This window comes from Lepisma saccharinum, chromosome 3 (assembly GCF_977018435.1).
Source record: "Lepisma saccharinum chromosome 3, izLepSacc3.1, whole genome shotgun sequence".
Taxonomy (NCBI): Eukaryota; Metazoa; Arthropoda; class Insecta; order Zygentoma; family Lepismatidae; genus Lepisma; species Lepisma saccharinum.
Genome location: NC_139231.1, coordinates 124,293,886 through 124,308,551, shown reverse-complemented (window position 1 = coordinate 124,308,551; position 14,666 = coordinate 124,293,886). Strand labels below are relative to the sequence as shown.

Below are 14,666 nucleotides of genomic sequence, written 5' to 3'. Positions count from 1 at the left end.
TCGATGGTTTTCAGATTTAGCGGATACCTTTGAAGTGATTTTTAACGTAAGAGGAAGTTCACATCGCCGTTGCACTCAAGCGAAGCCGCGAGGCCTCCTGCTATTTAGAGGACGGAGGATTTCTGCGTATCTAATCATAGAAGAACCCTCCTATTGCGTTTATTTGCGTGCGCAACTTCTAGGAGTTTGTTTACCCCGGAGTGTTGTTGGTCTGCGATATTACAATCCTCTATGTGATACTAGTGGCTTGATAATCCGATTTCCCGTGTGTTCTGGATTGCAAAACCATTTGCTGGTATTTTCCCCCTCGGTATGGAGCGACCTCCTGTATCACTGAGATTAAAAACTTCTCCCAATAGGAACATTATGGAAATATACTCTTACAGTGTTAAAAAGTATGCCATTATATCTAATAAGCTTAAAACAGTCTCCGTAGTTGGTGTACACTGAATAAATGGCTATCCAGACTATAGCCATCTCATTGGCCGTTGGGTGGTTGCCAGGATCCTGGTTCGAGTCCTGTTTTGGGAACGAATGTTGTGTGTTTTCATCAATGTCTGTCCATCATTCTTTCTCATCATCTCCACTAGCCTCATGGTGCGTCAGTACCTGTGTACCTTTTCATGCATGCTAAGCAGTGCCGGATCTACAAATCTTGCCCCCCCAAATATTACTAAAGGCCCCCCTCAACCTACATACCTTCACACACACATACACATATAGATAATATGTATACTATATATATACGATGTGTGTGGGGGGTGATACGGTGTGTGTGTGTGTAATTCTTATGTTGACAAAGTCGCTTACAAGGGCCTACAGGGTGAATCAAAAGTCCCTTAACACCTCTGTAAAAAGCATAGGAGATAGGCTGGGTACAATTGGTCATGATAGAAACAGGTTAGGCTTAGGGGGAACCACAGTGGTGTGTTTCAACCGGACGTTCGCCATATTGGTGCCCGCCATATTGAATTCAACTCAAAATATTTAGTGGGAAACGGGTGATGTATATGCCACTGTTTTCTCACATCTGGAAAATGATACATTTGTTACAATCATGCAGTCATAACTTTTTCCTGATTAAAGATACGTTGAAGAAACATTCACCTCTGCATTTATCGAGAAATTCTATCTTGATTTGATTCTAGTCTCACTGCCACGCGGGAGACCCGTAGTGGGTGATCTAAGGTCGGAATTTTTCCAGCTTTGTCCCTGCATAAAGCAGCTCCAGGGCCCACCCAGCTTCAAATCAAATGGTAACCGGTGGGGGGCAAAGGCGACCGGAGCGTTGTGCTGATCACATCACCTTCAAGATGTCCTACATCAAAAATACGTGGGGCCGTACCCCCACATGCCCTAAATGTGCCTTCATGGCACGGTGCTATATTGTATTCGTTTCTGATCCCCTGAGTGACTACGTTTATTTTTAAAATACGCGAATCCTCTACAATGCCAATGGCTGAGGCCTCCCTAAAGTTAACTTGTCTCCGGGCCATCCCCCGTACTGCGGGGTTTTGCTGCTTGTAGATCCGGCACTGATACTAAGGCATTTGTGTATTGCATGATGATCGATTTGATTTGGTTTGTTTTACTTCGCCACTTTTGGCTAATCGCGAAGATGAGGATGAGTGATAATATGATGAAATTGATGAATAGACACTCACAAAGAACACCCATGCCCAGGCCGGGACTCGAATCCGGGACTCCTGTCGTTATAGCGGGTACAATTCTCTTTGGGGGTGTCATTTGCAATGGGACGTGAACTTCTCTCCCCAGACAGCAGCTCGATCTCGATGCGTTCCTCACGCGTTAGGAGTATTCTGGCACTGTTTTCTCACACCTGAAAAATGAGACATTTCCAGTCATTACTTTTTTCTGATTAAAGACACATTGAGAAAACATTCACCATTGCATTTATTGTGAAATTCTAGCCTGATTTGATATGTCACATCACCCCCTTCCCCATTTAAAAATTTTGAGTTGAGTTCAATATGGCAACCACCAATATGACGGACGTCCGCTTGGATCACATCAATATGGTTCCTCTCCCCCTAAGCCTAACCTGTTTCTATCATGACCATTTCTATCCAGCCTAACACATTTACATTTTATAGTGGGTGTTAAGGGACTTTTGAATCACCTTGTAGAAAACATCGGAGTTTGGTTTCAACGTTAACGTTTATTGTGACAAAATTGAAATAAATGTGAACCTAATGTGAAACTGCACCTTATGCCCTTAAGATACAATGTACGTACTATATGCGGTGGATAAATTAACAGGTTGGCAACACTGCGAAAGGACATTGACCGTTCGGATTGCAGATTTTGCGAACGGTTCCTGCGGTTTTTGGACAAATTGGTGGCGTGATTGTCCATTTCTACCGGACACTGTTCTCTCGCTGATCTCCCCCCAGTTACTCTGACTACGGGCTTTGCCGATTTCGGCCACCATTCCACTCCGGTTGGCACCAGTCGGGCAGAAATGAAGACAACGCGGGGGCAGGAAAGGAGGAAAATGTTCCTGCTCGGAGGTGGTCTTATTGTGCTGACTCAAGGTTTTATCTTTCCGAACCATCCACCGTTGCCATTCTCTCTTTTCCTTACGGTTCGCTAACAGTTTCCGTCTGCTTTCGGAAAATGGTTCCCTTCGAAATAAAGGAATTCAAATTGCTTGCCTCGGAATGGAATTGTAATTATGGAAGTGACACTACTATTGAGTGTTTCGAATTGGTTTCGTTAAATATCTCAAATTTACTTTCTATTAAGCAGGAAGAGCTGCAAAGCTAAAGGGTTTTCCAATAAGGGCGGGTCGATGTTGGCAGCCTGTGGCGGCCATGTTGTTTTGGTGGCGTCTGTCTAATCTGTTGTTTCCTTTTCATGCACTGATGCCAAATCACCATGGCAAGTTAACACGATTGAGCAGCGCGTCCAAATGATAAAACTTTATTATCAAAATGAGTGTTCGTTAGTGCAAACGTTGCGCGCGTTGCGCCCATTTTACGGAAGACGCGGTGGCCCTTCAAAGTCGACTCTCCAACGTTTGGTGGCCAAATTCGAGACGACCGGTTCGGTAAACAATCAGCCAACACCCGTACGTCAAAGGAACGCCAGATCGGCTGAGAACATCGCCGCGGTCTGTGAAAGTGTGCAGGAGAACCCGAGGCAGTCAATTCCTCGCCGTGCACAACAACTCGGCCTTTCGCAGACTTCAACTTGGCGAATTTTGCATCGGGACTTGGGCCTCCACCCGTACAAGATCCAACTGACCCAGGAGCTCAAAGTTAATGACCATAGATAACGCCGTTTGTTCGCTGACTGGGCTTCGGAGCGTTTGGAAGAGGACCCCAATTTTGGCCGAAAAATCATCTTTAGCGACGAGGCGCATTTTTGGATGAATGGCTGTGTTAATAAGCAAAATTGCCGTATATGGGACGACGCCAACCCACACGAGGTTCACCAGGTGGCATTGCATCCACAAAAAGTTACTGTTTGGTGCGGATTTTGGGCCTGCGGCATCATTGGTCCGTACTTTTTTGAAAACGACGTTGGTGAGGCCATCACCGTCAAAGGCGAGCGCTGCAGAACGATGATAACCGATTTCTTTTGGCCCAAATTGAACGATATGGACGTAGACGACATGTGGTTCCAGCAGGACGACGCGACGGCGCTACGTGCCACACGACGGACGCCACGATGGACATTCTGCATGAATGATTTGAAGGTATGGTTATCTCTCGCAGAGGTGACGTGAATTGGTCACCAAGATCGTGCGATTTGACCCCGCTAGACTTTTTCTTGTGGGGTTTCCTGAAGTCGCAGGTCTATGTCAATAAGCCGCAATCGACTGATGCCCTTAAAGTCAACATCACCCAGGCCATCGCTCAAATTCAGCCGGATCTATGCGGCAGTGTCATTGAAAATTGGACCACTCGGATAAGTGCCACCGCGAGAAGCCGCGGCGGACATTTGAACGATGTTATATTCCATACATAATGGCATACATGGGCCTTTCAAATAAAAAAAGAATTTCGTTCATACCTCACACACAACTTGTTTTATTCCATTTCAACATCGACCCGCCCTTATTGGAAAACCCTATACTTCATAGACAGCTTCCATAGATCTTGCAGCTAATTCTGAGATAAATATTACTTGCGTGCGACCGAAACAATTAACCTTCGTAATAAAATAGATAATATCTCGTCATGCCTAAACGATATTTGCTAACTAATGTTTTACGTGATTTTTTGTTTAATTATGCATTAATTGTTGAAATTTTCTATCATTAATAATATTGAAAATTAGTCAATTTAGGTTATCGGTAAAGAGAGAACTCGTTTTTACAGTACTTTATGCATGAAACTTATTATAGGAGATAACTGACTTTTAGGAGAAAAGGTTGTGTAAAGGTAACTTACAGCAAAGTAGTGTGACTGAGTTACTTTTTGAGCAAGGTCACTATAACTGTAACTGAGTTACTTTTTGCGCAAGGTCACTATAACTGTAACTGGGTTACTTTTTGAGCAAGGTAACTGTAACTTAGTTATGAGCAAAGTAACTAACTGTAACTGAGATACTTCTTGAGCAGAGTAAATGTAACTTAGACATGAGCAAAGTAACTAACTATCACTGAGTTACTTCTTGAGCAAAGTAACTAACTGGAACTGAGTTCCATCTTGATCAAAGTAACTTTAACTTAGTAATGAACGAAGTAACTAACTGTAACTGAGTTACTTCTTGAGGAAAGTAAGTCTAACTTAGTTATAAGCAAAGTAACTAACTGTAACTGAGTTACATCTTGAGCAAAGTAACTAACTGTAACTGAGTTACTTCTTGAGCAAAGTAACTAACTGTAACTGAGTTACTTCTTGAGGAAAGTAAGTGTCACTTAGTTATAAACAAAGTAACTAACTGTAACTGAGTTACTTCTTGAGGAAAGTAAGTGTAACTTAGTTATAAGCAAATTAACTAACTGTAATTGAGTTACTTCTTGAGGAAAGTAAGTGTAACTTAGTTATAAACAAAGTAACTAACTGTAACCGAGTTATATCTTGAGCAGAGTAACTGTTACTTAGTTATGAGTAAAGTAACTAATTGTAACTGAGTTACATTTTGAGCGAAGTAACTGTTACTTAGTTATTGAACAAAGTAACTACTGTATCTGAGTTACTTTTTGAGCGAAATATCTGTTACTGCGACGCAGTTACTTTTTCAAATGTAAATTTTCAAACAAGATTGAGAAGTAACCGAATTACTGTTACTGAGAAAGTAACTTCGTTGCAGTTACTTCAAAGTATCCGTGTTGCAGTGGATAAAAAATAAGTACTTGGTTGTTAGTCATAACGGCATTACATTCTCTACTTTAGAAAACCGATATCCATTACACACAAAAGAACGCTCTTCACTTTAATTCCTCTGATGTAGAGATTCCGTTCTCTTTAGCATTGGGTCACACAATTAGTGCGGGTATTTGAGGCTTCTCTCCTTGCCGCTTCTGCTCCTGGTCGCTTTCCAAGGAAGAAGGACCAAGAGTTCTTTTGTAAGGACGTTAAGGGCAAAATGGAAACTTGAGGGGTGTTAATTGAGCTGGTTTCAAAGGAGCGAACGAACGAATTTCGCAGCCAACTAATGAAATTTCTATCAAACCTCGAAACAAGCAAAACGCGAGAGAAATTAATGAGCAAGCCACATCTATGAAGTTTTAACTTGATGCATATTAACGCCTTGTTATGAAGAAGCGGAAGTGGATTTTGTTAATTGTCAGCGTCTCAGATTATTTGGCGAATTAGCAGCTTGCCGTAATGATAGGAAATTCAAGATGGAAATATTAATATCAGTGCTTGTATTTGCCGGCCCCCGTGCCGGAGTGGTTAGCACGTCGCGCTACAACGTCAGGGGTACCAGGTTCGAATCACGGCCTGGGCATGGATGTTTGTGAATGTCCATTCATCCCATCTTCGCAAATTAGCCAAAAGTGGCATAAAAAGCGAAGTAAAATAAAGCAAATCAATCAATCAGTGCTTCTGTTTAAAAATATTTAATCATATTGGTTGCAGACGGTGGCAAGTGTTCAAGCCGTATGGGTGTGTCAACACTTTCACTTTTTGCACAAGATACATCTTCCCTTTATCCCACACCGTCCAACGGCGCCAGGGGTCCCGGGATCGAATCCAATCCTGGACATGTTGTTCTTTGTGAGCGTCCCTTCATGGATCTCATCATATCATCACTCACCCTCCACGTCGCGATTAGTAAAAAGTGACAGAAAAGCGACGCAAAATATAAAAAATCAAATCAAGTCAACCAATATTAGCATCCCTTTTTGTTCAAAGTATCTACCTCAAGCCTAGCTCCACCAGGCCTTGTCAACCCCATCGTACATGTGGAAGGACTCTCTCGAATGCAGATATGAACTACAGAGAGAAATTGTCTCAAAGTTTAAGTTCACTTTTATCCACAGATAGGCTATTCGGCACTGGACCTACAGTTCAAAGTAAGGAAAAGAACAGAGTAATGGCTCGTCTGGTAGATCTCATGATTGCAAATAACTTTTGGTTAATAACACAATTTTTAGTTAATTCTTTGTTTGAGTTTTGTTTTAGGCTCACTTTTGTGCTCCGATAGGGTTGTCTGGCTGGGCAATAAACTTCCCCCTCTTCACAACATTCCTATGTATGTTTCTTTTCAAATTTCAGGAGTTGATTGAAGAACACGAGGCTACGTACTCCCAATGTACCATCAGGGACTTCATAGACGTGTATCTGGAGGAGATGTACAGAGAGAGAGACAGTGGAGAGGAGGTAACATTCACAGGTAATTTAGCTTTTTCTTTAGAAGGAACTCCTATTTTTTTGTTATTCGAATTTCAAGGCATTAACTGTTAAGAATTTATCCCCGTAATCACACAGTTGTATGCTGCCACTCTGGAAAATACCTTATTCGCGCGAGATATCTGCATGCCCCTTTTTGGGTTACATTGGTAATCTGCTCAAAATAATACTTTCAACAGCAATGCTTGGCGTCCACCAAGGCGGAAGCGAGGCGAGGTGAAACACATGACCGGGTCGTTGTTGAGAAATATACATGCAATCAAGCAAGCTCCCAAAATCCACTTCGCCTCGCATACACTCCAGTTGGAGCATAGATTCTGCTCCAGTGTGCACATATGTTTTCCTCCAGTGTGCGCATAGGTTCTGCTCCAGTTGGCGTATGGATTCTGCTGCAGTGTGCGCATAGATTCTGCTCCAGTGGATACATAGATTCTCCTCCAGTGTGTACATAGATTCTGCTCCAATATGCGCATAGTTTTTGCTCCAGTGGGAACATAGATTCTCCTCCAGTTTGCGCATACATTCTGCTCCAGTGGATACATAGATTCTCCTCCAGTGGATACATAGATTCTCCTCCAGTGTGCACATAGATTCTGTTTCAGTCGGCACATATATTCTTCTCCAGTTTACGCATAGATTCTGCTCCAGTGGGCACATAGATTCTCCTCCAGTTGGCGCATAGATTCTGCTTCAGTGGATACATAGATTCTCCTACAGTGTGCACATAGATTCTGCTCCAATAGGCGCATAGATTCTGCTACAGTAGGCGCATAGATTCTGCTCCAGTTGGCACATCGCTTCCGCTCCTGCGGGCGACCAGCTTAAACAGAAGTGGATCAAACCAATCCAAACCTAATTAACAGTTTCATAGTATTTAACTTCGAAGTTACAGTGCTAAAAATCACACAGATTCAGATACTGCCCCATCACACTCACAAAACTTTACGGGCCTTCATAAGCTAAACTATATTTATTGACAACAAAACAAGTGTCTTTTTTTTGCGTGCCACAATATGGTACACTGTTTACATTTGCCCACTTCATACGATGCACAGCAGGGCCGGCGCCAAGGGTGGCCCAGGGTGAGCCATTGTCCAATCAAAATCATGTTGGCCCACCTAGTCAATTTAATAAGTAAGTTTCATAATAAAAATAAAATAAAAGTGCATAAATATTAATGCATATCATATGAATTACGTAATAACAACGTGCAAAATATATCGAAATGCATGTGGTCTCACCAAAATCAGAAATTCTGATACACAGAGAGGGAAACAAGCTTAACTGATACCACAACGCAACGTGCACTGGTGAAGGGCATGCGGTGCAGAATGCATTTCAGCGGTTTGCCACGATTTTCCTGAAATCGTAGTCTTCAGGTCTTGATCTTCCAGCGTGTAATCTGATGCTGACGAAACTAAAGGTCGACCATCGTTCGAAGTACAATTGCCTGCGGAAGAAGGTTCATTAGCAGCGCAACCTTATCTCTCTCATCAAACAGCCTAAGCTTTCAATGCCTGAAGGAGGGAGGGGGGGGGGGAGGCTGCGCAATTCTTGAACTAAGGACAAACTTCTGATTCCCGAAAGAGAAAGTTGAAGACGCTACTAAAAGCAAAGAATAGTTATAGTAAAACAAATGAAGCTCTAACTGAAAAAAAAATAAGATTCAATTCTCAACTTAGCCTTTTTGTGCGAAATAGAGACACTCACAAAGGAACACTCGTGAAATGGTGCTGGACTCGAACCCAGAACCTTCCGTACTGGGATCGTTGGTCTACCACCTAATGCGCAAACTCACTGAGGAGGTTAATCATCGCACTCGTATAAGTAAACAAACATAAGTAGATAATGTTTGCGAATTCTGTTACCACCATTAGTCCATGAGCCAGGACCTCAAATTTAGGCGATCGGTACCACTCGGGGGGATGTTTTCTTGCAAGGTATGGATGCCTGGAACTGGAAAATGTGTGATAGCATCTCATAACTCTTTGCTTTTTATATAATATTATTGAATTAGTAACCGTAGCCGAATAATAATGTTTTTTTCATATTTTTTATAAAAAGCATATAAATTGATCACAATATTTGAATAAGTAATTTTAATTTCATCAGACTTGTTAAATTCAATATTATTTTATAAGAATTATAACTATTAAGTGTAATAATATTAATATAATCCTTATAATAATAATAAAACTTTATTATATTGCTTATATACTGACATAGATTAAATGCATAAGTTATACTTACAATTTTCAATAAAAATAGTGGCTAAATCTTAAATATGCATGTATGTTATAATTTAACATAAACAAAATTTTATTATTTACATTTATCATCATCATCTTCTGAATAGGTGTCATCACTTATTGATTATCACATGTGGGTAGTCTTCACTTGTCAGTGCACCTGATGTTATTTAGAAAGAAGACGCAGTTTGTAGTTTCTAATGTATTGGTTGGTTGATTGATTTGAAACACCAAATTGATTGATTGATTTGGGGTTTCAAGTCCACTTTATGTACATATAGCCTAATTGGGACTGGACCTACAGTTTAAAGTGGGATCCGAACCACTGTGCCATGTGACTCCACAAGTTATCGAACCTGCGAGCCCTTGATTACAAGGCGGTGACACTACCACTGCACCATCGGGGAGGAAGTTTCTATTGGAGTTGCAAGCTGTAGATCTAACAAGAGTTTAAGATCCAGGCTGCCATTCCATCCAATCCATTACCAGCTCCTCTGCTCCATCGTGTTTTTCTCAATGTCCACCTTCTCCCACTTGGTGTAGGTGTACGTGGATCATTCAGAAGACATGTCTTGCTTATAGCGGATTGATAATCGCACGTTAAGCATGTTTCTTGCAAGTTGATAAATGTCTATCTCACCCTTCTTTGCACAGAATAGACGACATGTCATGTCATTCACACAATGCACGGAAGATTTTGGAGCATATAGTAAGCAGGAGAACGACACTATTTCATTGAGATCCCATTGATCTCCGAGGGTGCGAAAATATTTCCTGTGTTTGTCTGTTGACAGGAAGGATGCACTTACTTTTCCTTTACCTGTAAATGCATATGAAGACTTATCATATCTAGACAAACACTTTTTTATAGGAATGAAAGTTATTTTCTTAACGTCAAGAACGCACATGGGTATTTTAGTACTATATTTCAGAAACAATTTAACCATGATTCTTTCATGGAATCTCACACACAATACACACATCTGTGTCATCTGAGCCTCTCATTACCCCTTCATAACCCTCATTAGCAGCGGCAGTATTCACCAACAAATTACTATATCTTCTTCATGTTTACTGTGGAGATTGAGCAATTTGGGGCTCCCTTCAGATGTGATGTTCCATCATTTATCTCCACAGTTCGCGAAGTGCTTTATTCAAAAGATTTACAAAATGCTCTGGTTTCCTACATTCGTTAACAAGAAATGCAATTAGAGTTGTTTTATTCATTACGTGACTTAGGAATTTCCTTCACTTTCTGACAATCTTGGAAGATGAGATGCTCTGTGACTGATGCCCGAGTTCTTTCCATGTGATTATCTTTTCGGTGTTCTTTATAGACATCTCATTGTACGTACCAAACAGACATCGGTTCTTGGACTAGTATTTCCTTCTGGAAAGCAATGGACAAGGCAGAGAGACCTCACCAAAGTGTGATTCCTCATCTTTTACCCTCTGAATAAGAGCCATACATACTATCATTCACCGTGGCTGAATTTCCAGATATTTCCTCAGGAGCATAACATTTTTCTGCAAGGATGTCTCTAATGCCCACGATAATGGTTCTAAGAGAAACCCCGTTTGAAAATTCCGATTCTGTGCTGTCACAATAATTCGACCAAATAGTGTCTTGTCTGATATTGACCTGCCACAACTATCCATCAGCTTCTTCTTGGATCAAGAGAGGAACAGAAAGAACTAGACGAAAACCATGTACAGCCGATGTTTATGCAACTGAAGGAACATTCAGAGAACTGATACAGTAGAGTATGGATTAGTACAGGCAACAGAAAGACCCTACAGTCGCTTGAACCAATGCTCACATGATGTGCGTCACTATAGAGCTATGTGTGTACCAATAGAACAGCTCAGAAACAAACGGACATGGTCACAGCAGTAACTCACCCCTAGTATGGTGTGTGATCTCGAACGAACAACACCGCAGCACATCTGTGTGGCATGGACTCGATGAGGTGATCGATGAGAGCTTGGAGGATTCCGCGCCACTCTTCACTTTGGGCAATTTCAGCTCTGGAAGAGTTGAGGATGGTGTCATCCTACCTAGAATGCATCTGCCAAGTGCATCCCATACATTCTCTATGGGATTTAAGTTTAGTAATCACGGTGGCCACTCCATACTCACTATTCCCTCGTCCTCTGGCACGTTGTGCACTAACAGAATTCTGCGAGGACGAGCATTATCGCCGATGAAAAGGAAATGATCATCTATTGCATCTGCGCACGGCATGGCAAGAGGTCTGAGGTTCTCGTCTCCATATCTAAGGATATGCTATTTTGGATGACGTGGAGGTCCGTACGTCCAACAATTTTGATTCCAACCCACAAAATAATTTCACCACCTCCATTTTAGAATATTTCTTCAACAAAAACCGGGTTATAGCCTGTTCCACATTCCCTCCACATAAGGCACGTCTATTGTAAGGCTGGAGGCTGAACTGCGACTCATCGGAGAACATCGCTCAACCCCATTCGTTGTGGCCACAATTGCGATGTTCCTCAGCCAAATTTCTACGGACTGAAAGCTGTACGGTGATGGAACGCACACCATGAGTCTATATGCACATAGGCCATCTTTAAGAAGGCGATTGCAGACTGTTTGAGATGACATCTGCACCCTATTGCTGCGAGAATGGCATTCTGTCGTCTGTTCCAATCGGCTGTTGACAAGAGGTACCCGTTGTGTCTTGCTGTTGTTGCTCGCGAACGGCCTTGACCTTGCCTTCGTCGCACATTTCCCGTTATTTGGAACGGAATATACAGGCGAGAAATGGCATTTTGAGACTCTCCAAGTGCTACAGATACCTCTCGCTGACCGTCCAGCTTCCATCCTTCGTATGGCTCTCCACGCATTGATTCAGGTAAATCGCACTTTAGAGGCATTGTACTGTACCACTTGCCCACGTTCCTCAATGAACTCTTACACTGTCCTTGGACTGCTATTGTTATTCTCACAGCTGCGCACGTCAGTTGTTAATTCAGAGATATCGGCATTAATGACGGGCAAATAGCCAGTAATGGTGTTAAATATCATCTAACTTGTCAATTAAATTATTAAAATATTTATATTTTAATTAGTGTTATTATTATAATCTTCATTATTATCATCATTATTATTAATTTAGATCAGAATTACTGTATTTGTCATTTCTAATAGTAAAAGTCAAAATATTAAAAATTATCAAAATTTTCCATTTACGTCAAGGTTTTCTGGGGAGTGGAGTGATAAAACACAGAAGGCAAAGAGTTATGACATGTTATCACCTATTTTCCATATCTAGGCATCCCAACCTTACCATAAAATCATATTAGAACCCGTCCCCTCGAGTGGTACCGACAATTTGCCTGGCTCAAGGCCTAAATAAGATAACAAAAACAACTAATATTGATTTTACGTTTTTCTAGTTCCTCTTTGATATTTAATATCTACGATTTATTTTAACTGGAAAATCAATATTCAAAGCAGATAACTTTTGAATATTAAGAAATAGTTCGGCATGATGCCTGTTTATTCAAAAGTTAGGAACAAAGGGGCTTACGACAAGTACACCCTTTATTATAAAGGAAAACAGATTACTGAACTATTATGCATCATTTTCCAAGGAAATTTTGGAATGTGAGATAGCCTGTCACATACACAGAATCAGTAATATTTTCAGTTCCACTTAAAACAGGTACAGTCAAGAACATTTCTGCGTTGCATTGACCCTTCAAAGTTGTTACAAAACTGAAGTGTCCCTAACTAACTCCAGTTGCATCGCTATAAATCCCAGTTATCACATTTCACTGTGGAAAATACAATGACAAAGTGTAAAATTTTATAAGAAATTGCAGTGTGTTTAAATTACAAGGTACACTCAAATTTTAAGGTCTCCGAATTTATTTTTAGAAAAGTACTCTACTCAGACATCTGAAACTTCCGTCACTTCTCAACATAATCACCCTTCAGACGTACTCTTTTTTCACAACGCTGGCGCCATGATAGCATTGGCTCTGCAAACGCTTCTTCAGGGGTCCGTTTTGAATGTTGAAAAATCGCTGTTGCAAGAGCGGTACGGTTTGAAAATGTGCGACCATAGGGACTGTCCTTGAGCGTTGAAAGGAGCCAAGATGTGGGATCAGGTGAGTATGGACGGAGCATGTGATTTTGTGATTTGATTTGCTTTATTTTACTTCGCTTTTTGTGCCACTTTTGGCTAATTTGCAAAGATAGGGTTGAGTAATGATAATGATGAAATTGATGAATGGACACTCACAAATATCCATGCACAGGCCAGGATTCGAACCAGGGACCTCTGGCGTCGTAGAGCGATGTAGTAACCACTCCGCCACAGGGACCGACGGACGGAGCATGTGGAATCACTTCAAGTTTGTTTTTCGTAAAACATGTGTGAACAATGGCCGCCCGATGAGGAGGTGCGTCGTCCGGATGAAAGAACACAGCTTCAGCGTTTTTCCGACCGTTTCTCCCGCAATACTGGAAGCAACTTGGTATTCAAAAAGCTTCATAGCTTGTACCAGTCATTGAGGGACCCTTAGGATAACAATGCGTGGGTATAACGCCTTCGCTGTCCGAAAGCAACATTTTCTCAGAGTAACTGGCTGCTGGTTAGTGGACGAGGCTCCTTTGGTTTGTTATCGCAAGAATTTCGACCTTCTTTCAACTGTCGCACCCACGAACACACATTGTTCACGTTCATGACACCACCGCAGAATGTCTCAGTCAATCGAAGCATTCCACCGAATAACACTGTATGGCACATTTCAGTGAATGCGAGAACAACATAAAACCTTATGCAAACACTGTAGCAGTTTTTGGGCAACATCTGACCTTATGACTGGCCAGCAAGCAGGACCGCAGAATGATTTCCCTGGTAACTCAGCACATTCCCAAAAGTGCCATACAGCGTTATTCGGTGGAATGCTTCAATTGAAGATGAATATCGATGGGTGTTACACGACGCAGGTGAAGGAAATGGATAATAACACGCTGTTCTTTCAATATAAACGACGCCATTTCAAGTATCAACAATGCGCCCGTCGCTGGACAGCGTCACTATCTTCTTATGAAAGGGACCGTGCTGACATCTGGCATCATCAACATTCAAGAATGGATGCTTCTACTCAAACAACTCTCACGTTTATAACTGCTTCCATTCGTGAGATAATAATTAGGAGACCTTAGGACTTGAATGCACCTCGTACTTATAATGTGCTAAAAAATGAAACTTCTAATGTGTCTGCAACTTTATTTCTACAGTGAAACAACTGGCAATGATACTGGCGGACGCCTTCATACCAGCTGCAACAACACCTATGGAGAGTCTCGCATTCACAATTATTCACCTTATTCACAATCCAGAGATTCAGAAGAAACTGCAGGCAGAAATCGATGAAATTGTAGGAAGAGACAGACTTCCATCATTAAATGATAGACCAAGGTAACACAAATCATTATCAATCATATTGTAGTACATACAAGGGTGTACAAAGGCAAGAGCAAATAGTTTTGTTCCTTGCACATTGTGACGTTTTTTTCTACGCATTTGTATTTTCGCGTAGAAAAACGTCA

General features: G+C 41.4%; 1 protein-coding gene across 2 annotated transcripts in view; it reads left to right on the top strand.

Annotated features, from left to right (window-relative positions):
• LOC145985396 (putative cytochrome P450 304a1) overlaps positions 1-14,666 on the top strand; it is a 145,944-nt gene that overhangs the window by 61,721 nt on the left and 69,557 nt on the right. For both annotated transcript variants that reach the window (XR_014441419.1, XM_083119369.1), the window contains exons 5-6: positions 6,696-6,813; positions 14,355-14,535. Coding sequence is in view for 1 of the 2 variants with exons in the window: in XM_083119369.1 (XP_082975495.1) it covers positions 6,696-6,813; positions 14,355-14,535 (299 nt within the window). In the remaining variant the exon portion in view is untranslated. The remainder of the gene's footprint in view (positions 1-6,695; positions 6,814-14,354; positions 14,536-14,666) is intronic.